Below are 25228 nucleotides of genomic sequence, written 5' to 3'. Positions count from 1 at the left end.
GTCTGGGAATATATGCTGCTTTAGGTAAATAACTCCAGCATCCCCTTCTTACCATAGAGAATTTCTGCAGCTGCTCAACCCTGAGACACCATAAACACTACACTCATGCTTCACTGCTACGAAATTTTTCTGCATTCAAGTCTTGCATTACTGGATCAATTACGTTACTTAACTAGTAGCACCACTAATTCTCTCCCTGTGCTATGGAGATGCTCTGTCTGCACTCAAGATCAACCCCCACCCCCCCCAAATGCTAAATAGTTTACCTGATGGCAAAGCAACTCACTCTCTGATTGAACCAGTTTATTATTTTACTGCTTGGGATCGCTTACAGAGCACTAGACTTTGAGTCCCAGATTCACCCCAATGCACATGCACTGTTCAGAACGGGGGGACAAGCACTACTGAAGATGCGACCGGACTTTGTTTCACACAGTACTCTTAATTTGTCCATGTTACATCCCTGTTAAACATTTTCAATATTTCAGCAAGATAGAAAATAGTGTGAAGACAACTTAAATCACAAATCAAACCTGGCCATGTAGACTTTCAAACATGACGCAGGCAATGTTCCATCAAAGGAAGTGATGAGTGGAGCTCAGCAGAGCCGACATGGAGCTTAGCTCATAACATTTGTAAGACATCAGCAAAGGATAAAACACATCGGTGATTTGAAATCAATCTGATTCTTTTAACATCACTCCTGCTGGACAATCTGCTCATGACTGAAGTCCTTAGAGGTGGTCGGTTTCGGCACACTTGACGACCTCCCTTCTAGTATGTGTTGATGGCAAGAAATTATGTGCATGACACACTGCACCGTGGTGCTCCTGGTGTCTCTTTCTGTCTGGTTGCACAGTCAGTCTGTCATCACTTCAACGCACCCTTAAACTGCAACGCCGGCTAACCCCTACTGAAGTCGACTGTTACCCAGACTGAGGTAGCCTGGACCCAGACTATCTCATTTGGTTGATCACAGGCGTAATACCTGCCTAGTCGCCTTTCTCCTTCCAAGATAAACACAGACAGCAAGAACACGTCTAAGTCTCAACTTAATGTGTTTTGAAAATAAGGCTACAGTTATCATAAAAATGATTGTTCTTGGTCAGGAACAGTGTTTAGGTTGAGTGTATGTACCAAAGTAGCCATCTTAAGAATGGCAGTGCCCCAGATTTTACTGCAAAGTCTTGCCCAGAGCACCCCCGGTGCTCCTGTCAGCCTACTCTCTTTGATCCTATTGCTATGCTCTCCCCAGGTAGAGAGCAAACACAAACCCAGCTTTACACTAGATGTGATAGGCAGTGTGTTTTATCACCCTAGTTCACCTCCTTCCATTGATATGGGATTCATTTAGGATGCCCATGTGTCCATTTTTGCTAATTTCAGCTAACCACCATAGACTGGCCAGCATGAGACTTCTGATGTGTACATCAAAATATGGAGCAAAAAACAAAAAAAACCTTAATGTTATTCCTTTCTCTCTGGTACTGTGCCAGTATGCATCCCATCAATGTGTGTGGTTTTTTTTCAGCTTATCTCCAGGAGTGAGGATGTCATGGCTGGTGTATAATTAGATATAAACTAAGCTCCTCAACAAAAGGCTATAGGTACCCTTTTCAATTTGCCTCTGATGTGGTCAGAGGAACAAAAAATGGTGCTTTAAAACTCAGCAAGATTCCACTCTGTAAGAATAACTCTATGCTTTGTCATTGACTGCTGCAGAAATTTTGGGATTTGTTCTTTTCAGTAAGGAGAGAGCAATTTGTTTACGCTCTAGATTTGATCTTTGCAGTATGGATGCATGTTAGTTTGTTGTCAAATTTAAAGAAAGGCAAGTATCTTTGAAGTATTTTTAAATGTTAACTGTTGTATAATCTTTAGTGGTGCCCTTTTTTGCTATTGAATTCAAAATGTTGTTTTATAACCTTCCCCAGATCAATGTCTCTTCACAGCACATTCTTTGATTTCACGGCAGAGCTTGAAAAGGAAAAAAACAGCTTTATTGCGTCTCAAGGATACTCAGAAGTATTTAAATCCAGCTTTTCTTAAAGAAAGCACTACTTTATTCATTTGGCTGTAAGATCACATAACAAAGCAGAGAGGAACTTTAAAGTCCTCTCGAATAGACCGCAGATCAGCTGTTTAAAGAAGAGGCACGGTTATAGGTTGTGCATTACACTCCTAGATATGAATCAAGTAAAGCCAGATGTTAATGAGTGGAATAGTTGCTTTATATTTTTATACTGTTTTGTCATATACAATATTTAAATGCCGCTTACTGCTTTTAAAGTAACTATCCTTCAGAGATTTGATAATTAGCTGAAAATTACTTGATCCTTAATTATTAGTGTGAACTTTCTTTAAATTGGCTAATAATGCCTCAGATTTAAATTGGTGTTATATAGTCCTCTCTAAATAATTTTAGAGCGCTGCTTTGAGTGTACTCGAGCAACACTTTAAATGTGTATTCCAACCTGCCTGAACGATTATAAAATAAAAAGAGCACCACCAAAAGTTTTTTTTTTATTATTTAAGAGGTTGTAAAATGTCCAAAGCAGAAAGAAGCCCTGCTGTAATACCGTAACAGGGAAGTCATAATTTTGCACAACTTTATAAAACATAAGCCAGTCTGCTTGAGAGTTAAGGCTCTAAACAAGTGGGCTAACTGAAAATAAGCAGTTTGTGGGTTTCTCCCTCCTGTTGTCAGTCTTCCACCCTTCAATTTCTGTTTGGAAGTTTGTGCCCAATTTCCCTGCTAATGATGGGGTGTCGGGCCAGGTGTACGCTTCAGTGGCGAGTGAGAGGTAAGATCTCCTACTGAGAGAGGCAGACGTGCTGAGACAAATGGGGTGGTTAGGGGGCAGCGTGCCTCTCTCCTCCACTGAGCTCTGTTTTAGTCTGTTGTGAGCCTGCTCACTGTCGGGGCCCCTCTCCTACAGACCCACTCTGTCTGTCACTTCCACAATTTTGGCTTCAGCTACAATGTTGGTTAATCCAAGAGATCTACAATCCAGTCACAAGTTAAAGATATAGACCGGGCAAGATAGATCTGTAATATATCAGGGTAAATGTTGGTTGGTTTAGCATTAGCTGAAGGAATACTTCTACTGTTTCCTCACATGTAGACAGGAACATCTTTGAAAAGCTTTTCTTGCACGGTTATAAAATCCAAAAGCTGCATTTTGTATTTGATGCTCTTTGGTGGTAAAAATAACCCACTGTAGTGTCACTGTGTTTCCCGTTGCTCTGTAGTGAAGCTACATTTGATGGATAATCCAAAAACCTCAGAGTTTTAACAGCACAAACACTGAATGCAGTTTTATTGGATATTCCACCTTGAAAATTTGAAAATGTTACTATGACAAGGATTAAAATGGTTAAATCATTAATGTCTTATAATGCTAAAGTTTGGGGGTCAAACTCTCACCCATGACTGACTAATCAACTCGTGGTGCCATTATACACTCACCGGCCACTGTATTAGGTACATCTTGCTGGTACCAGGTTGGACCCCCTTTTGTCTTCAGAACTGCCTGAATCCTTCGTGGCATAGATTCAACAAGGTACTGGAAACATTCCTCAGAGAGTTTGGTCCATATTGACATCATAGCATCACACAGATGCTGCAGATTTGTCAGCTGCACATCCATGAAGTGAATCTCCCGTTCCACCACATCCCAATGGTGCTCTATTGGATTGAGATCTGGTGACTGTGGAGGCCATTTGAGTAAAGTGAACTTATTGTCATGTTCAAGAAACCAGTCTGAGATGATCCGTGCTTTATGACATGGTGCGTTATCCTGCTGGAAGTAACCATCAGAAGATGGGTACACTGTGGTCATAAAGGGATGGACATGGTCAGCAACAATACTCAGGTAGGCTGTGGCGTTGACACGATGCTCAATTGGTACTAAGGGGCCCAAAATTTGCCAAGAAAATATCCCCCACACCATTACAGCACCACCACCGCCTGAACCGTTGATACAAGGCCGGATGGATCCATGCTTTCATGCTGACGCCAAATTCTGACCCTACCATCCAAATGATGTAGCAGAAATCAAGACTCATCAGACCAGACAACGTTTTTCCAATCTTCTATTGTCCAATTTTGTGAGCCTGTGCGATTTGTAGCCTCAGATTTCTGTTCTTATCTGACAGGAGTGGCACCGGTGTGGTCTTCTGTGCCGACGTGTTGTGCGTGCAGAGATGCTCTTCTCCATGCCTTGGTTGTAACGAGTGGTTAGTTGAGTTACTGTTGCCTTTCTATCAGCTCAAACCAGTCTGGCCATTCTCCTCTGACCTCTGGCATCAACAAGGCATTTACGCCCACAGAACTGCCGCTCACTGAATATTTTCTCTTTTTCAGACCATTCTCTGTAAACTCTAGAGATGGTAGTGCGTGAAAAACCCAGTTGATCAGCAGTTTCTGAAATACTCAGACCAGCCCGTCTGGCACCAACAACCATGCCACCTTCAAAGTCACTTAATCACCTTTCTTCCCCATTCTGATTCTTGGTTTGAACTGCAGCAGATCGTCTTGACCATGTCTACATGTCTTATTGTATTAAGTTGCTGCCATGTGATTGGCTGATCAGACATTTGTGTTTACGAGCAGTTGGAGTGTACCTAATAAAGTGGCCAATGAGTGTATAAAATCAAACAAATGCCGAGCATCAAATAGATATTGGTTGTTTTACAGTAGAGCTAAACTCTAAATAATACTAATTTGTTGTTGTATTTTAAATGTCTGCAATAGTGCACTTGCTAACTGCCATGCATTCACATCCTGCTGGCCAATTAAATATTTGACTAGTTGGATTGGCTTTCTCTGCCTTTGAGACCAAGGCGTGATTAAAGCTTTTAGTAAGCGAGATGCTAAAGCTCAGACAACATTGTCCTAGGCCTCTTTTCAGGGTACATAGAAGACTATTACGTGGCTTAGCTAATGCACTCTACAGCAAGAAATGTACTAAAGTACCTGAACCCTATTTCCCCAGACATCAACACCTCTTGTGGTTTGAATTACTTTCTCTCTTCTGCCCCTCAAACACCGTGTCCTCCTCCGTCCCTGCCCCCACCTTGTATTCCCCTGTCCATTCACTGCGCTTGTTTTTGTCTCCTGGACCATGTCAATCTCTAAATAAAAGGTTAGATTAAAAGGATAGATTGTTGCATCCAGCCCTCCCTTGCAGGACAGTGCGTGAAAAGGTCCTCTGTGTGTGGCCATCCCCGTCCCGTCCTCCGGACCTGCTGGGGTTGAATTTCAGAGACGCATTGTTGTGGGGAAGAGGTGACTCTTGGCACTGTGCTCACTGATTGTGACAACAGAAATGAAGGATTTGTTTGCAATTTAGCAGAGATATTTTCACGTCTTTATATCTTCACTTTGTCAAATGATGAAATAAATGATTTACTTTCAGTGAAATGCTACATGCTTAGCAAAAAATGACCAATGGGCTCAGTTTCATCTCAGTTGTAAAACTTAAGTCTCCCCTTTTTTTTTGTACATCTCCCAGTTTATTGATCTTGTTTCTCCTCTTTAACACATTCCTCTTCTCTTCTAGCTGTCCTAACCCTCTCCTTCTTTGTTTTTTCCATCCTTTGCACCTCACCTTCCCTCTCCTCCACCCTTACACTTTGTTCTTTTTAACAGCCTCAGCAGGATGGGGTTATACTGTACAGACTGGGTGTTAGGGGCCACAGCTGCCCAATCACGACCTGATTTATCCACCTCCTCCAGCGAGCCTGCAACACATACTGTTTTGTTCGCTTGCTTTGGCTGTTACTTAAAGCCAATGAGGACAGGTGTTTGTGTTTGGAGCTAGGAGCTGTCCGCCATAATGAAATGACTCTCTGTAATGTACCTAGCTTCTCCCGAGGAGCTGAAACATGCCTGTGTATCCGTCCAGCTCTTTTCTTCCTACCAGAATGTATTTACTGACCCAGTGAGACACAGACCTGTGATCTCAATTTATTTTGGTTTTAGGAATTCCCACAGCCACTTGGTAACAGAAGATGAAGCTTTCTGTTTTCTTAGTTTTAACATGTTTGTCCTTCACATCTGAGCTGCCCATTTATTTCACCATATTTCTCTCGCTCACATTTTCTCCCTTTGTTTATTCTCTGTGTCCACTTCCAAATGGCCACAATATATTTACAGATCCAAACAAAAGAAGTCCTAGTTCCAGTAAAGTTTCTTCCATCTCTCCAATTTCCCCTTCATCGCTCATGGTTTCCACCTCTCTCTTTCTCTGTCTCTCTTCCTCTAGTCCAGTACCAGATGGAGATGATGCGTTCCCTGCGTCACGTCAACATTGACCATCTGCATGTGGGCTGGTACCAGTCCACCTACTATGGCTCCTTTGTCAGCCGAGCTCTGCTAGACTCCCAGTTCAGCTACCAACACGCCATTGAGGAATCTGTTGTTCTGATCTACGGTGAGTAGTCCCACACTAAAGGGTTAAAGTGTTCAAATCAATGAAATTGGCATTTATCACAACAGATGGTCTGTTTGAAGAGGTCAGAAATATAATCAAAACATGGCATTGAAGCAATGGCAGAACCAATCATTACAAGCTTGTCATTTAGAAAGATCGGTGTAATTGAGACAAACAGCTATTTAAAAAAAGTGATTTGTTTGAATGGCGAAGCGGGTTCAAGCATCGGTCAGCAGCAGCAATGCCTACAAGTGCTCGTCCGATTCAATCTGCTGCTTTCACCAGGAGGAAATGTTTTATTGACCAAGTTATAGAGCAGGAGCACAGAGGTGAAATGTTCCACAGTGGTCTGCAATTGTCAGGCAGCAGCTCATAGACCGCCACTAATGAAACAAGTTCATGCAGGTGGAAAGTGGTTCTTTGAGAGTAGGTCAGCACCAGTTTAGGCCTGCACTCTGACTCCCAGGCGTGTTGTTGAGTCGACAGCCAACAACGTCTGGGGGGGCGGGCGGTTGACCCGCAGGTTACAATTATAAAAGCCTGTACACAGTATTTCTTTCCTTGCTTGGTGCTAAATTTGTGCTTCGACAAGAGAGTTGATGAAAGTCATTTAGTGTTTGTTGTCAGGCATGATTAAAGAACCTTAAGTCAAATCCGGCATCTTTTTTTATTACGGCATTTCTAAGAATAGAGCCAGAGAGAGGTAATTAATAGACATTTTATTGGTTTTTTTGTTGTCTGTGAAAGATGCTGAACAAATAAACTTGACTTTTTCTTGTTTACTAACTCTACTAACACATTGCATTCTGGGTTCTATGTTAGAAAATCAATCTGTTATGTTTTAATTATGTTTTTAAGTTTTGGATTGTAGATATTTTAGGAAAATCTGTCATTTTGATGGTTACAGGCACAGAGCCTTTCTAAGTAATATAATAAGTGATCATTTTCATATTTTACCACATTATAATCCCAAACTTAGATCTATTTTGATGAAATTTTTCTGTGCAAGATCGATACATTGTAGTGCATAATTTTGTAGCAGAAAGAAACACTTGCCAATATTTTTTTGTTTACATAAAATGATAAACTGCATTTGTATTCAGCCCCTCTTAGGCAAACATTTATCGAACCACATTTCACTGCATAACAGCTGAAAGTCTTTGGAGGTATGTCTTTACCAGCTTTTTACATTTAGAGGCCGTTGTTGCTCTATTTGTAGGCTCGTTTTTCTGCTGGGATTTGAACCGCCACTCCTATCTCAGTCTGTAGCTGTCTGCAAAACAAATTTTCTTCCAGGATTGTCCCGTGTTCACCTCCATCCACCATTTCATCAAGTCTGACAAGTGGCATTCTCCCTAGTGAAGAAACACAACCCTCCTCCTCATAATAGGATGCTGCCACCTTGTTTTATAGTGTGCAGTGTTGGCATTTAACCACACAGAGTGTTTTGCATGTTGGACAAATTTTTGTTCCATCGACCAAATCTCCCACCTGAGCTCTGGACCTCAGCAGTTTCCCTAAAGTTACCATGGTCCTCCTGACTGCCTCTCTGTTTAGTACTCACCCACGTCCTTATTTTTCTACCCAACGCTGTTAAATGTCTTCCTCACCTGCCTGTTGTGTCTCAATGATACTTCTTGTTCACTTATGTTCTCTGATAAACCTCTGAGACCTTCACTGCACCACCGTATACATAGTGACAAATTTAGACAGAGTTTATTAATTTGGTGATTTCTGAAGGCGGGTGGTTGGACAGGATTTAATATAGGGGTATTGGAAGTAAAGGAGGCTGAACATAAATGCATACCACACTTTTTGGATTTTTAGTGTAAAACATGTTGAAACCCATGTATCTGTATCCTTTCACTTTTCCAGTTAATTTCTATTTTGTGATCTGTCACAAAATCCCAATAAAACAGATTAAAATTGTGGTTTAAGACCCTTTGGGAACATTTTTAAACTGATTAGATAAAAGGGTGGTACAGTGGGTTTTAATCTCAGAATGACCTTATGTCAGTTTAAATATGCACACACACACACACACACACACACACAGTTCTGATCAGGGCTGAGTGTAGCCAAGCATCACACACACGAAGGAATTAAACCTCAAAAATGACAGAGGGTGAGGGCAATAGGCCAAAAGTCAACAGGTCGGAGGCTAAAAAAAACCTCAGTTCATCACTTCAATTAGAAAAAAAAAGTTTGACAGACAGACCAAATATTTCTTTGCAAAGACCCCGTGAGACAGAACAGGACTTGGAAATTAATTGCTAGGGTTTTGGGAGTAGATGAGTGACATGGTAATTACACTAACGAAATGCGTCTTCTTGTTTCCTGCCTGAATCCGACATGCTCAGTCTGGCAGGCAAACGCTGGCCTCTCAAACCTCTTCAGTGTGGCACGTATAAGAGAAGCACAAGTGAGGAAATGTTGTGAGCTAAGGTACTGTTAACCTACTCTAGGTAAGGCCAGCCACAGAGAAGGAAGACATAAACAGGCCTAGCTGGGTGACTCCTTGCCAATAACATGACACTAATAGACATAATGTGCTTCCATGTAGTGCTTTGTGAAAATCCCTAAGAGCTCGTAACTGCCACATGACAATACAACTCCAGAGGATGTTAATTTCCCAGAGAAGGCAGTATTTAAAACAACAGTAGGGAAAATTGAACCCTGTCACCAATAAGGCATGTTGATTTTAAATCCCCCATGTCTAAATTAATAGTAAGTTATGACCACTCCAACTGGCCGAGTTCAGCGACAGTATTTCCCATAAATCCCACAGAGAGCTGCACTTAATTAGCTGAAACCGTTCATCAGAGCTGGCCGGTTCAAACCTAAATCTGTCGCACGTCACACTTTCCGAGTTGGAGAAATGTTGTTCCATTGGGCACCAGGCTTTAATTTTTGATCATGTGGCTTGCTTCTGTTTGTGTTGACTGAAACTCCCCTCAGATTTATGAGCTGAAAAATCAAAGTTGTCACAGCGACACAGGAAGCTAACAGATTTGAAGTCTAAGATTAAAACAGTTCAGGTTTTGTCTGCTTGCTTTTCAAGCAAAAGACAACAAACAGAACTGCCATCTTTCTTTAAAAAAAAAACAACAAAAAAAACTGAGGAAGCAGCTTTGAATTTCACCAGGGGTTCAATGGGGTAAGCGAAGTCTGTCAGATTCTGCCTTTAAAATCATTTTTAGTCTTCTTTCTCCTAGTGCCAGATAGATTTGAAGAATTTTTCAGCTGTACGTCTGTGCCTGGTCCTGCCAGCCAGCCAGCCGGTGGCTTTGGCAGCAGGGCAGCAAAGCCTTTTCTCATTCTAAAAGAGACCTCCTGCTAATGTCAATCAATAATGCAGCACTTAACGGATCAAAGCAACCCAAAGGAATTTACATTATCTCTGCTTAAAGTCAAAGGGGAAGCAAAAATTGATTCCTTTTTTTTTGTTCTCTTTGTCATTAGCTAGCCGGTCATTTTATACCGCTGAAAGAATCAATCAGCCAGGCAACCAGGGGGGTAAATAGCTCCTGTCCTGTGACTCTGTAGGACTACGGTAGGTTGCTAAACCAGTTAGGTAAATATGTTGAACATGCCTGTTGGTTTTATAGATGAGGCTGACATGGACACACACAAGGGTAATTAGAGGTGTATGTTACAGATGTAGTTTGGCTCAGAACTTCCGTAGCTTTTAAGGAAAATGTATCGTTTTCTCTGAATATCAAGCAGAATTTAATATTTTGCTTCACTATCTACAGGCATATCTAAATGACCTAGAATATTATTGAAAATTAATTTATTTCAGTCATTGGATTTAAAAAGTGATTCCCATATATTACAGAATCATTAAACACAGTGATATGTTTCAAGAGTTTATTTTTCCTGAAAATTAGAATGTTACGTAAGATGGAAATATGTCTGAATACTGAAGAGTCTGCCCATTTACCGTACTGTATATGCCCTTGATACTTGGTTGGGGCTCGGAGACGATCAGCTTGCCCAGGTTGCTTTAACAGTGGATCTGGTGTGTCTCACCTTCCTCTGGACAATATTCCATAGAGTATTGTCCAAGGGGTTTAGGTCAGGCGAGCTTGCTAGCCAGTCAAGCACAGTAATACCATGTTTATTAAAGCAGTGTCGGCAGTTTCTAATTCAAGGAAAAAGAAACCACCATGTTGGGTTGTCAAAAGTTGTAAGCTACAATCTCTAAAATAATAAACATAAATTCTTAAAATATTACTCTGTATTTAAGGAATGTATATATGTGTATCACTATTTAATCACAAAAAAAAAAATGTCAACAATATAAACAGTATTCTTACTTGTCGTCTTCCGCTTTATCCGGGACCGGATCGCGGGGGCAGCAGACTCAGCAGAGACGCCCAGACGTCCCTCTCCCCAGACACCTCCTCCAGCTCTACCGGAGGGAGCCCAAGGTGTTTCCAGGCCAGCCGAGAGACATAGTCCCTCCAGGGTGTCCTCGGCCGTCCCCTGGGCCTCCTCCCGGTGGTACGTGCCTGGAACACCTCCCGAGGAAGGCATCCAGGAGGCATCCGATATAGATGCCCGAGCCACCTCAACTGGCTCCTCTCGATGTGGAGGAGCAGCAGCTCTACTCCGAGCCCCTCCCGGATGGCCGAGCTCCTCACCCTATCTCTAAGGGAGTGCCCGGCCACCCTACGGAGGAAGCTCATTTCAGCTGCTTGTATCTGGGATCTCGTTCTTTCGGTCATGACCCAAAGTTCATGGCCATAGGTGAGGGTAGGAACATAGACCGACCGGTAAATCGAGAGCTTCGCTTTTCGGCTCAACTGTCTCTTCATCACAACGGACCGGCACAGTGCCCCCATTACTGCGGCAGCCGCACCGATCCATCTGTTGATTTCCCACTCCATTCTTCCCTCACTCGTAAACAAGACCCCGAGATACTTAAACGCCTCCACTTGAGGCAGGAACTCCCCTCCAACCTGAAGAGGGCAAGCCACCCTTTTCCGGTCGAGAACCATGGCCTCGGACTTGGAGGAGCTGATCTTCATCCCTGTAGCTGTAGGTCTTGACTAGAGGGGGCCAGCAGGACCACGTCATCTGCAAAAAGAAGAGACGAAATCCACTGGTCCCCAAACCAGACCCCCTCTGGCCCTTGGCTGCGCCTAGAAATCCCGTCCATAAAAGTTATGAACAGGACCGGTGATAAAGGACAGCCCTGCCGGAGTCCAACATGCACCGGAAACGGGTCCGACTTAGTGCCGGCAATGCGGACCAAACTCCTGCTCCGCCTGTACACAGACCGAATGGCCTCTAATAAAGGTCCCCCGATTCCATACTCCTGGAGCACCCCCACAGGGCATCACGAGGGACACAATCGAATGCCTTCTCCAGGTCCACAAAACACATGTGGACCAGTTGGGCAAACTCCCATGAACCCTCGAGTGCCCTGTAGAGGGTATAGAGCTGGTCCAGTGTTCCACGGCCGGGACCAAAGCCACACTGCTCCTCCTGAAGCCGAGGTTCGACTATCGGCCGGACTCTCCTCTCCAATACCCTGGCGTAGGCCTTACCAGGGAGGCTGAGGAGTGTGATCCCCCTGTAGTTGGAACACACCCTCCGGTCACCCTTCTTAGGAAGGGGGACCACCAGCCCAGTCTGCCAGTTCAGAGGCACTGTCCCCGACCGCCACGCAATGTTGAAGAGGTGTGTCAACCATGACAGCCCTACAACATCCAGAGACTTGAGGTACTCAGGGCGGATCTCATCCACCCCCGAAGCCCTGCCAACGCGGAGCTTTTTAACCACCTCGGTGACTTCAGCCTGGGTGATGAAAGAGTCTAACACAGAGTCCCCAGCCTCTGCTATTTAATTACTAAAAACTAAAAATGTCAACAATATAAACAATATTTCATTACTCAATTAAATCAGAATCTGTCTTTTTCCTTATATTGGAAACATTTTCCCTCTGATTGTATTCTTTGCACTTGGCTGTCTTGATCTGAGTCTCCTCTTGACATTTGCAGATCAAACATAAGTGTATTCTGTTTTTGTTGCATACTGACCAACAGGACTAATACATTAAATTATCCGTGCATCATTGAAGAAGCGATCCTTTGTTAGCAGAAAATGATCAAGGCTTTGTGTCTGCGTTCAAGAGGCTCTTTAAAATTCAATCAGGATCACTCAGTATTTTCATTCAGCCAGCATGCTTCCTGTGGATTTAAAGGAGCTACCCTCATGTTGGCCTTCCCTTCTCTCACTAGGGAAGAACTGAGACTCGCTGTCAACTGTCAGTCTTTTCTGGGGCTGGCTAATCTGTAGGCAAATAGCTTGTTATGGCTGACTTTTGGAAAGTGAATAAATAACACCTAAACTTTAGTTAAATTGGAGCTTGCTTACCCTCAGTATGGTTGGGTTGAGTTAGTTTTCCATCTTTTACTGTACATGCAGCATAGCTCAGATCTATTTTTCATAAATTGCCTGGATAAATATAGTTAAGTGAAGTTTGTTCTACAGCAGTTTGGAGGACTGCGTAATGTTTTAAACCATCCTAGTTTTCTTTTATTATGTTTCCAAGCCGAAAGACTTGATTTATTATATTTTTATATTTTCTCGATTAGTAGTTCTTCAAGCTTTCTGAAGGTCTTCTGACTTTTCTCCTCTTTTCATTCTCATGAACCAAGGCGACCTTTTCCCCCTCATTTCCAGAGCGGTATTCCGTTTAAATAAAGTCTGCAGAAACAGGACGTGTGGAGGGTAGTAAAAATGATCTTCATACCCTAAAGTCTGCATATATCAGAAAAACCTTTTTTTTAAATCACATGCCAAATAAATGGGGGAGGAAATCTAGCTGAGACCAGACACAACATCTGGGAGATGCAGCATCCATATTCCAGATCCAAGGCCTTTACTCTGAGTAATAACTCTTTGGTATTCAAATTCACAGATCAGTAGATTAGTTTAACATAGAAAACATCTGTATTATAGAAGCATTCACATCCCCCAAACTTTGTTACATTTTGTCATGTTACAACCACAACTTATTTTTTTGGTGGGTGAGGATTTTTGGGATAGACTGCCATAATGTGCACCACATTAGTTGGGCCATTTTCAAATGGAATTATGCTTTCATCTTAATGTTGCTACTGCAGCGAATACGATATGTTTACAGTTGCTGTTCTAGAGGCTCTGCCACAGTTCCAAGTCTTTTGTACCCCCTCTCAGGTTTTTTTAATAGAGGCAATTCACTGTACTGGATTTTATGTAGGGGGTATTTAGGGCTGAATATCAATGCATTTTTTTTCTACTTCTTAAAAGAAACTAAACCCATGCATCGTTTTCTTTTCACATCCACAGAAATTTGCACCACTTGGTCCTTAGCCTGAAATCCTATTAAATACACAGAAGTAGGTGATTGTAAAGTAAGAAAGTATGAAAAGGTTCCAGCAGTATGACAGCAAGGCTCTGTATTCTTCTATAAAAATGCTATGATACAAAGTCTGCAGTGCAACTTCAAGTCTGGTTTCCTGGAAGAAAACTTTAGAGACAATTGACAGCTCAAGACTTCTTTCTGGTACTTTGCCACAAGTAAGTTAGCAGCATTTAGAAATGACTCTTCAATTAGCCACTTTTACTGTCAGCATGAACAGAATATTTTCTGGATTGGAGCGATTATAATGTCTGGCTGACGGTGTTGGGGACAGAGGGCAGATACAAACCGTTGTTTCATTAACGGAAACAAAACCTGATTATTATTATCATGTCATTAAGTTCCATTTGCAGATTCAGTAGTTAAACTTGTTTAATGGTCTTGGGAGTCAAAAAAAGTCTGTGAAACTTTATCATTAGGCTTTTAGTTGAAAGGGCATCTTTGAACATGATAAAATCCTGACGTTTTACTATATATTGATTCATTAGCTGACATATTCTAACAATCCTAGCTATAGTTAATAGGCTGTATTTTAACATTTGGTTTTAGCATTTCCATTGTAATTGGACTGTATACAGTGTAAATTAGACATGGACCAGTATCCGAGTTGAAATAAAAAAATAACAGGGTATCACCGAATCATTGTATTTCCACAAAAAACTTACCAACACAAATATGTTTTACCTGCTTTTATCCAAAACCTTGGTTTTCTCTGCTAGTAAACATTCCACAGTCACCTGTTAGTGAGATTGTAACAAAGAGGAAGCGTTTATAAAATCACAGAAACACAAAGCGGGGTCAGTGGATGCTGAGGCACATACAGGTCCTTCTCAAAATATTAGCATATTGTGATAAAGTTCATTATTTTCCATAATGTCATGATGAAAATTTAACATTCATATATTTTAGATTCATTGCACACTAACTGAAATATTTCAGGTCTTTTATTGTCTTAATACGGATGATTGTGGCATACAGCTCATGAAAACCCAAAATTCCTATCTCACAAAATTAGCATATTTCATCCGACCAATAAAAGAAAAGTGTTTTTAATACAAAAAACGTCAACCTTCAAATAATCATGTACAGTTATGCTCTCAATACTTGGTCGGGAATCCTTTTGCAGAAATGACTGCTTCAATGCGGCGTGGCATGGAGGCAATCAGCCTGTGGCACTGCTGAGGTCTTATGGAGGCCCAGGATGCTTCGATAGCAGCCTTTAGCTCATCCAGAGTGTTGGGTCTTGAGTCTCTCAATGTTCTCTTCACAATATCCCACAGATTCTTTATGGGGTTCAGGTCAGGAGAGTTGGCAGGCCAATTGAGCACAGTGATACCATGGTCAGTAAACCATTTACCAGTGGTTTTGGCACTGTGAGCAGGTGCCAGGTCGTGCTGAAAAATGAAATCTTCATCTCCATAAAGCTTTTCAGCAGATGGAAGCATGGAGTACTCCAAAATCTCCTGATAGCTAGCTGCATTGACCCTGCCCTTGATAAAACACAGTGGACCAACACCAGCAGCTGACACGGCACCCCAGACCATCACTGACTGTGGGTACTTGACACTGGACTTCTGGCATTTTGGCATTTCCTTCTCCCCAGTCTTCCTCCAGACTCTGGCACCTTGATTTCCGAATGACATGCAGAATTTGCTTTCATCCGAAAAAAGTACTTTGGACCACTGAGCAACAGTCCAGTGCTGCTTCTCTGTAGCCCAGGTCAGGCGCTTCTGCCGCTGTTTCTGGTTCAAAAGTGGCTTGACCTGGGGAATGCGGCACCTGTAGCCCATTTCCTGCACACACCTGTGCATGGTGGCTCTGGATGTTTCTACTCCAGACTCAGTCCACTGCTTCCGCAGGTCCCCCAAGGTCTGGAATCGGCCCTTCTCCACAATCTTCCTCAGGGTCCGGTCACCTCTTCTCGTTGTGCAGCGTTTTCTGCCACACTTTTTCCTTCCCACAGACTTCCCACTGAGGTGCCTTGATACAGCACTCTGGGAACAGCCTATTCATTCAGAAATGTCTTTCTGTGTCTTACCCTCTTGCTTGAGGGTGTCAATAGTGGCCTTCTGGACAGCAGTCAGGTCAGCAGTCTTACCCATGATTGGGGTTTTGAGTGATGAACCAGGCTGGGAGTTTTAAAGGCCTCAGGAATCTTTTGCAGGTGTTTAGAGTTAACTCGTTGATTCAGATGATTAGGTTCATAGCTCGTTTAGAGACCCTTTTAATAATATGCTAATTTTGTGAGATAGGAATTTTGGGTTTTCATGAGCTGTATGCCAAAATCATCCGTATTAAGACAATAAAAGACCTGAAATATTTCAGTTAGTGTGCAATGAATCTAAAATATATGAATGTTAAATTTTCATCATGACATTATGGAAAATAATGAACTTTATCACAATATGCTAATATTTTGAGAAGGACCTGTACAGGGGTTGGACAATGAAACTGAAACACCTGGTTTTAGACCACAATAAGTTATTAGTATGGTGTAGGGGCCTCCTTTTGCGGCCAATACAGCATCAATTCGTCTTGGGAATGACATATACAAGTCCTGCACAGTGGTCAGAGGGATTTTAAGCCATTCTTCTTGCAGGATAGTGGCCAGGTCACTACGTGATACTGGTGGAGGAAAACGTTTCCTGACTTGCTCCTCCAAAACACCCCAAAGTGGCTCAATAATATTTAGATCTGGTGACTGTGCACGCCATGGGAGATGTTCAACTTCACTTTCATGTTCATCAAACCAATCTTTCACCAGTCTTGCTGTGTGTATTGGTGCATTGTCATCCTGATACATGGCACCGCCTTCAGGATACAATGTTTGAACCATTGGATGCACATGGTCCTCAAGAATGGTTCGGTAGTCCTTGGCAGTGACGCGCCCATCTAGCACAAGTATTGGGCCAAGGGAATGCCATGATATGGCAGCCCAAACCATCACTGATCCACCCCCATGCTTCACTCTGGGCATGCAACAGTCTGGGTGGTACGCTTCTTTGGGGCTTCTCCACACCGTAACTCTCCCGGATGTGGGGAAAACAGTAAAGGTGGACTCATCAGAGAACAATATATGTTTCACATTGTCCACAGCCCAAGATTTGCGCTCCTCGCACCATTGAAACCGACGTTTGGCATTGGCATGAGTGACCAAAGGTTTGGCTATAGCAGCCCGGCCGTGTATATTGACCCTGTGGAGCTCCTGACGGAGAGTTCTGGTGGAAACAGGAGAGTTGAGGTGCACATTTAATTCTGCCGTGATTTGGGCAGCCGTGGTTTTATGTTTTTTGGATACAATCCGGGTTAGCACCTGAACATCCCTTTCAGACAGCTTCCTCTTGCGTCCACAGTTAATCCTGTTGGATGTTGTTTGTCCTTCTTGGTGGTATGCTGACATTACCCTGGATACCGTGGCTCTTGATACATCACAAAGACTTGCTGTCTTGGTCACAGATGCGCCAGCTAGACGTGCACCAACAATTTGTCCTCTTTTGAACTCTAGTATGTCACCCATAATGTTGTGTGCATTTCAATATTTTGAGCAAAACTGTGCTCTTACCCTGCTAATTGAACCTTCACACTCTGCTCTTACTGGTGCAATGTGCAATCAATGAAGACTGGCTACCAGGCTGGTCCAATTTAGCCATGAAACCTCCCACACTAAAATAACAGGTGTTTCAGTTTCATTGTCCAACCCTTGTAGTTTACAGAGGCCAGACAACTTTCTGCAGAATTAGCCGCCACAGGCTGTCAAACTTCATGTGGCCTCCAGATTAGGTCATGAACAAGGCATAAAGAGCTTCATAGAATTGGCTTCCATGGCTGAGCACCTGTATTCAAGCTCTTGATTCTGTGGGAACAGTTTTTGGAGATGACCCCATAAAGACTTAGGATGACTGATTAGGAAAACGTGCGAGATGTGATAATGTTGGTGAAATTTGCAACAATATGAGTTGCAATTAAAACATGCTTGTGTTCAGTCTTTCTGCATTGGATTCATTGCATGGAACACAGATAGTGAATAATATGTCTATAAAAAGATTAAAATGCAATATTTTCATTAACATCATGGTTTTCTTGAAAATGTTGCATGTAACTAAATCTGCCGTTTTGGCAAAGAAACAATGGAGTTTAGTTGTTTGTAGTTTAGTTTCTTAATGACTTTACCAGAGCATCTGAATGCCCACATAAAATATTTTCTGCCGCAAGAAACTTCAAATATTACCAAATGTATTACTGACATAGAAAGCCTGAATATATGATACTTGCTTGTATAGCAGTTTGTGTTGTACAGATATTTCACACATTGATTATGATAAATTTGTGATACAGTTTACTGTTCAGCCCAAATAAAAAAAAAATGATGAGTCGGGTGTGGAAGAAGGTGCCTGCACTGTACAGAGCCTTGAACTCAACCTTAGAGCATTTTTTTTGGGATGACTTAGAGCTGAGACTATGAACCAGGACTCAAACATCGATGTCTGACCTCGCAAATACTCGCCCAGAAGAATGGTCAGATATTCCCATAAATACCCGTCTGAACCTTGTGGAAAGCCTTCCAGAAGACTTGAAGCTGTCATAGATGCAAAGGGTGGGCCACCAAAACATTAAAGCCAAACAATGGGGTGCGGTGCTGTGTTGGTGGCGTGGCGCTGCGTTGGTGGCGTCGGGGGTTGAGCGCACGACCCGTGTATGCAGGCCTCAGTCCTCGACGCAGGCTGTCACGGGAACAAATCCTGGCCCGTTGACGCTTTCTCCACTCCCTTACCCAACTCTTTCCACATAATTTCCTGTCTACTAACTGTCAAAAAATACTCTGGAAAAATAATAAAGGCCACTGGAGCTGAAAAATAACTTTAAAAAAATTAAAGCCAAACAATGGATGTAGTAAATCTAGCAGAATCTGTCTTTCTTGTAAGTTAGGGAAAAATGTAAAAACCCTTATTCAGCCAGCTAATTGGCAGTGTGAAGCAACAGGTGGGGTAGGAGTTGTGCTGCATGTGCTCCAAAGAGCATATGCAGCTCTTTGGAGAGTAGAGGTGACCCAAGTTAGAAACTTGGGTCACCTCTACTCTCTCTCTCTGGCATGTCATTAAAACTATTCTAAACGCTTTAGTTTTCCCCCCTCCACTGTATTACTGTGATATAAAGCAGAGACTTGTTGCCAGACTTTAACCAGGAGACTTTGAGGGGCTTTTACCCTAATAATGTGCAAATTACATCACACATCTCTGCTGTAAATGTGCTGACTAAAAACTTCCAGATAATATTGAAAAATATTGGAATATGCCACAAACAAGCTGGGATCAATTAAATGAGCCTGTTTGTTAAATGTAAATAATGCTATTTATGAACTTTATTCCCCCTTCTGATCGTAGATCCTATAAAAACAGCCCAAGGCTCCCTGTCCCTCAAAGCCTACAGACTTACCCCAAAGCTCATGGAGATCTGCAAGGAGAAGGACTTCACACCCGAGGGGTAAGTAGTTTCAGAGAGCAGCCATGTTGTTTTGTCCATCATTTTTGTGTTTGCTTGTCCACACATGGACAAACATTGCTTACAGAGATGTAGAATTAAAACTGTAGCTTTTTCGCCCTTCTTGATTCTGTTTATTCAGTGGATGCAAATGCAGCCTTGTTGAGTCCACGGGGGAGTCATTTAATGGCAGTTGGAGATGGATGCTGCTGCTGCTGCTGCTGCTGATGATGATGATTTATCAGCTCACTCTTGCCCGTCAAACAAATGTTCCATGTTTACGCTTTTTCTGACCTCAAGGCTTATCGTAATTGCTTTTAAATTGCGGCTAAAAATGAACATAATGAGGGGACTGTTTTCCTGGCAGTTCAGAGCAGTCCGAGTGCAGCCGCTCAGATGGACCCAAACACCCGCGTGAAGACACGACACACATGTTCAGACGTTATCTGTTCAATAATAAAATCCCAGAGATATTAGGTGACGGGCTGTTCAGAACCTTCCCATTTGCAGTCCGACTCCTGCAAAGTGTATTTACGGATGGACGGACTGTTTAGCAGCAGTATTTTAATTCTCTTTGCTATTTCTATTCTTTTTATTTCTCCACACTTTTGTCTTTGTTGCCTCCCCCTCCCCGACACCCAGTCTGTTACTGACCCAGTGTTTGGCCACAAGTTGGGGTCCCTCTCGCTTCTGCAGCTTTTCATTAGTTCCTATGATTTATTATAGCTACAGTCTGTCACTATCAGTGTTTCCAACGAGCTAATGATTGGAACAGGACGATTAAGGACAATATCGGTGCAGAATTACATTCTTTTCCCTATTTTGTACTTTGTAAATCGACCAGGAATTTGAATGTCAGCGCTTGTTTTTTGCCCCTTTTTTTTGTCCTACAAAGGTGTTAAACTTAATGTCTCGTCCTCTCCTCCTGAGTCTTTGCTAAAGCCTGCAAAAACCTAGGTTTTATTATTCCTATCTATATTTGAGCTTACATAAGCTTGCATACGTTGTTCACTTTTTTAAAATGAAAAGGATCAGAGAGACTAGAGTTGAGTGGACAGATCGCTTTGAACCTCTCTCCGGCTCCACTGGGCTATGCAGGCAGTGGTCAATAGTGTCCACTTCAGCACACAGTCTAAAGCGTCAAATTAGTCCGCCTGTGGAGGGAACCTTTGACTTTATCCGGTGGGCCCCAACCTTCAGAGAGCCTGACATTAAGTTTGCCTATGTCCAGTATGGTTGAGTAATTTGTCCTGCCTATGGTACAAAGCACTGTCCTTCTGTTTCCTGGCAGGCAGCATTTTATGTCACGCCGCAGACATTTAGAAAGGTCACAGCATGCAGCAAATACTTTAAAGTACTCCAGATTGATAATTGTGTCAAATTCCTAATCATTATTTATATAACTATGGATTTTTCCTGCAGACTGTTATAATTTATTCTGAGACAAGTTGTCCTCTGTTCTCTGTTCTAAGCTTGAGGCAAAAACCCACTTTGTGCGTCAGCGTCTCATCTTAAGTTTGCCTGAGGTGATGCTCTACTTAGAATATAAAAGACTTTATATCAATATAAGAGCTTAAAAGAATTACTGGTAAATTATTCTCTTCTTCTCCATTGATGGCGCAGACATGATGGACTGTGGTACAGTACACAAGGTAGAATAATGCAGTTATGTGTATTGATCCTGGAGCAAGTATCTCTCAAGCCGGCCTTAAACATGAGTTTGTGTGAGAGTACTAGGGTGGACTAAAGCAGTCAGTCACTTATTCTCTGCTCCATCACAGTCTGGGAAACTCTGGGAAATTTCCTGGTCTGGATCAATGTGGGACAAGAAAACAGAATAGTTTCCTCGTGTTCAGGTTTTCCTAATACTGCTGTCTAAATGTTTTATCCTTCCATCCATTTGTCCACCATCCACCCATCTTTCTCCCCAGTCCATCTGTCTATGTGTCCATCCATCCTTCCTTTCTCCACATCGGCTGTCTCTTTCCATCCATCCATCAGTCCAGGTGGTTGTCAAACATCCATCCATCTGTTTTCCCTCTACCATCCATCTATTAATTTGCCCATTATCTCATCTGCTTCCATCATACATCCATCTACCCGTTATCCATCCATTTGTCCATTATCCACCCAACCTCTCACGTCTGGAATCATCCATCCTTGAGTCTGGAAATGTTGCCGATCTTGTTCTGAAAGACATGACGGGACTCTGGTTATTAGATTTATGTGAGGTATTAACCAAAGTTAAACCAAAGACGTTCCACTTAGTGTTAACAGGCCCTTGTCAGCAGGAAAGGGAGGCTTTTAGGAGGTCTGTATGGACAGGATCTACTGTTAAACACGTTGTCTAAATCAAAATGCAATATGCATAAGATTCACTTTTATTTGCCTTTTCTTTTTGTGATGAGATGCAATTCTCAGATGAGAAGTAACATTACAGTACATTTCCTTTTTACAATAAAATGCAGATTTTAAGAATTGACTGCAAATGTGCTTCAGTAGACAAATAACTCCATTAGAACATTGCTGTGGCTCTGCCTGCTCTGTGTCCCTCTGCAGTATGGTCAAGATTTCCTTATTAAAACATGTTATGGAACCAATCCCCTTTAAAACTACCTAATGTCCTTAATATTACTTTTAACCCATGAATTGACAGGAGTGCTTCTTTTTACCATGACTATTTGTAGATACCTTAGATAGATGGTTAAACTCTGCTTTACTAATGAAGGACACATATTCCTATCAGGGGTATCATATTAGGTGCTAATGTTGTTTGATCCATCCTCATCTTTATGGTACAGCGGGACAAATTACCTTACCACAGTTGATCTGATGTAAGCCGACTTTACCATGTTATCTAACTTCCTTCATGTTCTGTTCCTCCAGCTTGAAGAAGGCCAGCGTTGGGTTTGAAAACATGTTCGAGGAGGTGCCCATAGTCATCAAAAACTCCCACCTCATCAACGTGTTGATGTGGGAGCTAGAAGACAAGTCCACGGTCTCCGACAAGCACGAACTGCTCAACCTCTCCAGCAGGTCAGACATAAGCTCATGGTAACATTTACCACAAGGGCCCAAGGTTGACATCTTCACTGAAATTGTTTTCCAGCAGGTTTTATTCTCCAGACAGATATTTGCAACATGTCCCTGCATGCTCATGTGGGGAATAGTGAGTTTATACGCTTGTTTCTTTAAACCAACCTGGTTGCCAAATAATTTTAGTTTTTATGTAAACGTTATTTAAAATTTTGGGGGTGCTTGAACATATTCAAACTCAGTGATCTGAGGAAGGATCACTTTTCTCTACATATGGTTTGCATTGTCTTAGATCTCAGATTCAAATCCATGTTGGAGGTCTTATCTATATATCCTGACCCTCTCTGATGACCTTGTTCATCATCAATCTAATTCTCATGTCCTTTTTCCAACATTTAAAACAGTGCTTTGAACTTTATTTTGGATTTCTTTAGTGTTTTAGTGTTTCGTAACCCTTTCTAAACTCTACTCACTTAAAAGATATCTGGTTGGAAAATGCATAATCCCCTGATGGCCCAACACTGAGCACGCTGTCACTTTCATTAGATCTATTTGCACATAAATACCACCATAATGGGAATAGTTCTGTTCTGAAGAAAGCAGGAATTTCTTAAAAGCATTGTTCAAGCATTAAAACCATATTATTGTATCTCTTTGAGCCTGTAAGCTGCATTCACTGACATGGCCAAGAGCCGCTTCTGAATTAAAATTGATTTGATGCAGGGAATTGTTGTCAGAACAGAACAGTGTTCTAAAAGCCATTACAATGAAGTGCAGACCCAGGAGAACCACAGCTAGAGCCACTAAAGGCCTGTTTGGAGTCTCCAGAAAGCATCCATTTTTCTTTTTTAATATCATCACCAATGAGTGGTGAGTGAACGACTCCAACTCCAGGCTTAGGCAGTAGCAGTTGTTCCCTGAAATAGCTTAACGATCCGATAGAGGACCGTCTATCCCTAAAAATACCTCTGGTCAATTTAGTTGGCTATGCAGCAGCGATAACTTTATAGTTTTGGATTATTATAAAGTAAATGCACACAGCAACATGTTTGTTTTTCTACTTGTCATTACCCGAGAAACTGACCATTAGAGAGCTGTAGTGTCCGAGTCAAGGTAAGATCATTTTACATGGTTTAATATGCAGGTGACGGCATCCATGAGAACAAGGTCACATTCATTGTATCCACTGTGTCATAAACAGCACTAGGCTAAATAACAAACTTTATTCTCCGCGTTAATGAAGGAATGTGACACCAACTGCACCGCTGTGGCTGTTTTCATGTGCTTTTAATAGTTTTAGACGATAATGAAGTTCTGCATTACATGGCCAGCAAATGTAAATGGGGAAAATCATTTCTTGCTTGTAGATTTATGATGATATTTGTCGACAATAAAAAAAAAAAAAAAAAGGATAGCAGTAAAATACCTGCCTAGACATTTAAGCTGTATTTTTAAAAGATTATGCGGCTCAGAATATCTTCATGTGGAAGTTGATTTTTAAGGATTTAAAGGTTCCTCCTTATTGTCCACTAGAGAAAAATCATTTCAGCACCCTCCACAGGTACTGGCACTCCTGGTAAAATGTATTATTATAATATTTTACTGCAATACCATAATCACACATTGAAGAAGATCAGATTAATCCAACCTTTAATTTAGGAACATTTGTTCAGTGGTTAAAAAAACACCAGAATCACCAGTCAGCACTGCTTTTGGAAACCCTAACAATTACTAGCTTATGGGCTTACCTTGGGAGCCCCAGGTGCAAAGGTGTGCGCTTTTTAGGCTCGGCGCCCTCCAGCTGTGTTTAAGACTCTTATTTTGAAGCAAGAGAGGAAGTAGTTCTGGACTGTTGACTAATGAAAATGGCTTGTCGAGTTGGCAGAGAACATCTGGTTAACATGAGCTTTGGGAGAAGCTGCCACCACTTTTAAATTGGTGTGTCGCAGTATTTAAGTTATCTGTGGAAAAAATAAGCATTTGATCATCTGTTGTTTAAAATCTAAAATACTTAGACTGGTCAAACTTGAATTGGATAATGCTGCCCTGGATAGAGGTTCTCTAAAACACAAGTTGAGATTTGTGAATATTTTAGTCTCTTTTCGTTCTCCTGTGTCATTTTGTCTAATGAGCTGGGTGTATCGATGTGTCCCTAATATTTGAGTAAATCTGGACTTCCTGGGGCCTAAATATTGCTTTAATCGGAGGTCCATTACTTTTAGCTGCTGTGGGTAGTTGAAAAAACATGTCAATTAAGTGATGAAGCTAGTCATCTAATGTTCATATCTATAGTCTGAGCAATAATGAAGCATTTGAAAAGTGGTGAATTGTGACCAGCATGGCCAGAGGAGAACCTGAGTTTATCTTGCTACCATGCACAGTGAGTCTCCAGCAAAGCTCCTTCAGAACTAAGACCCATTTTAAGGTCACCAAGTCTTTACAACAGTTCCTTTTAAGGCTTTTGGGCACGTCTTTACCAAGAGAATAGAACATTTTGAAGGGCGCTGCATTTCTTTGGATGGGAGGCTTGAAGCTTGTCAGTTTAAGAGCCTAGCTTTGACCGTTCTGCAGTTTTTTGACACCTTGGACCTGGATTTCTATATGCACAACCTCATTGTTGTTAGTATACCCTGGTTGACCTTGATTTTCATTTAAAATTTAGTTACAGCAAGTGCTCTGTCTAACTTTATTCAAATATGTGTTCAGAAACAGAAGAAGCCATCAGACTTTCCGCTATCAGTAATGAGCGCCATAGGAACAAAGATCCACCCCTCATATCTGCTCACAGCCTCGCTCTTTAAGTCTCACATTTACATCTCAGAGGAGCTCTGCATCAGTCTCGGGAGAATTTATCAGCAATCAC

The 25228-nt window shown here is 41.9% G+C and overlaps 1 protein-coding gene across 1 annotated transcript in view; it reads left to right on the top strand.

Moving 5' to 3' along the window:
* LOC124866342 (eukaryotic translation initiation factor 3 subunit H-like) overlaps positions 1-25228 on the top strand; it is an 86693-nt gene that overhangs the window by 37761 nt on the left and 23704 nt on the right. Inside the window, 3 exon segments of the mRNA XM_047362090.1 lie at positions 6270-6437; positions 19233-19332; positions 22216-22365. Coding sequence (XP_047218046.1) covers positions 6270-6437; positions 19233-19332; positions 22216-22365 — 418 coding nt within the window.

The sequence above is a fragment of the Girardinichthys multiradiatus genome, chromosome 3, assembly GCF_021462225.1.
Source record: "Girardinichthys multiradiatus isolate DD_20200921_A chromosome 3, DD_fGirMul_XY1, whole genome shotgun sequence".
Classification (NCBI taxonomy): Eukaryota; Metazoa; Chordata; class Actinopteri; order Cyprinodontiformes; family Goodeidae; genus Girardinichthys; species Girardinichthys multiradiatus.
This window is presented reverse-complemented; position numbering and strand designations above follow the sequence as displayed.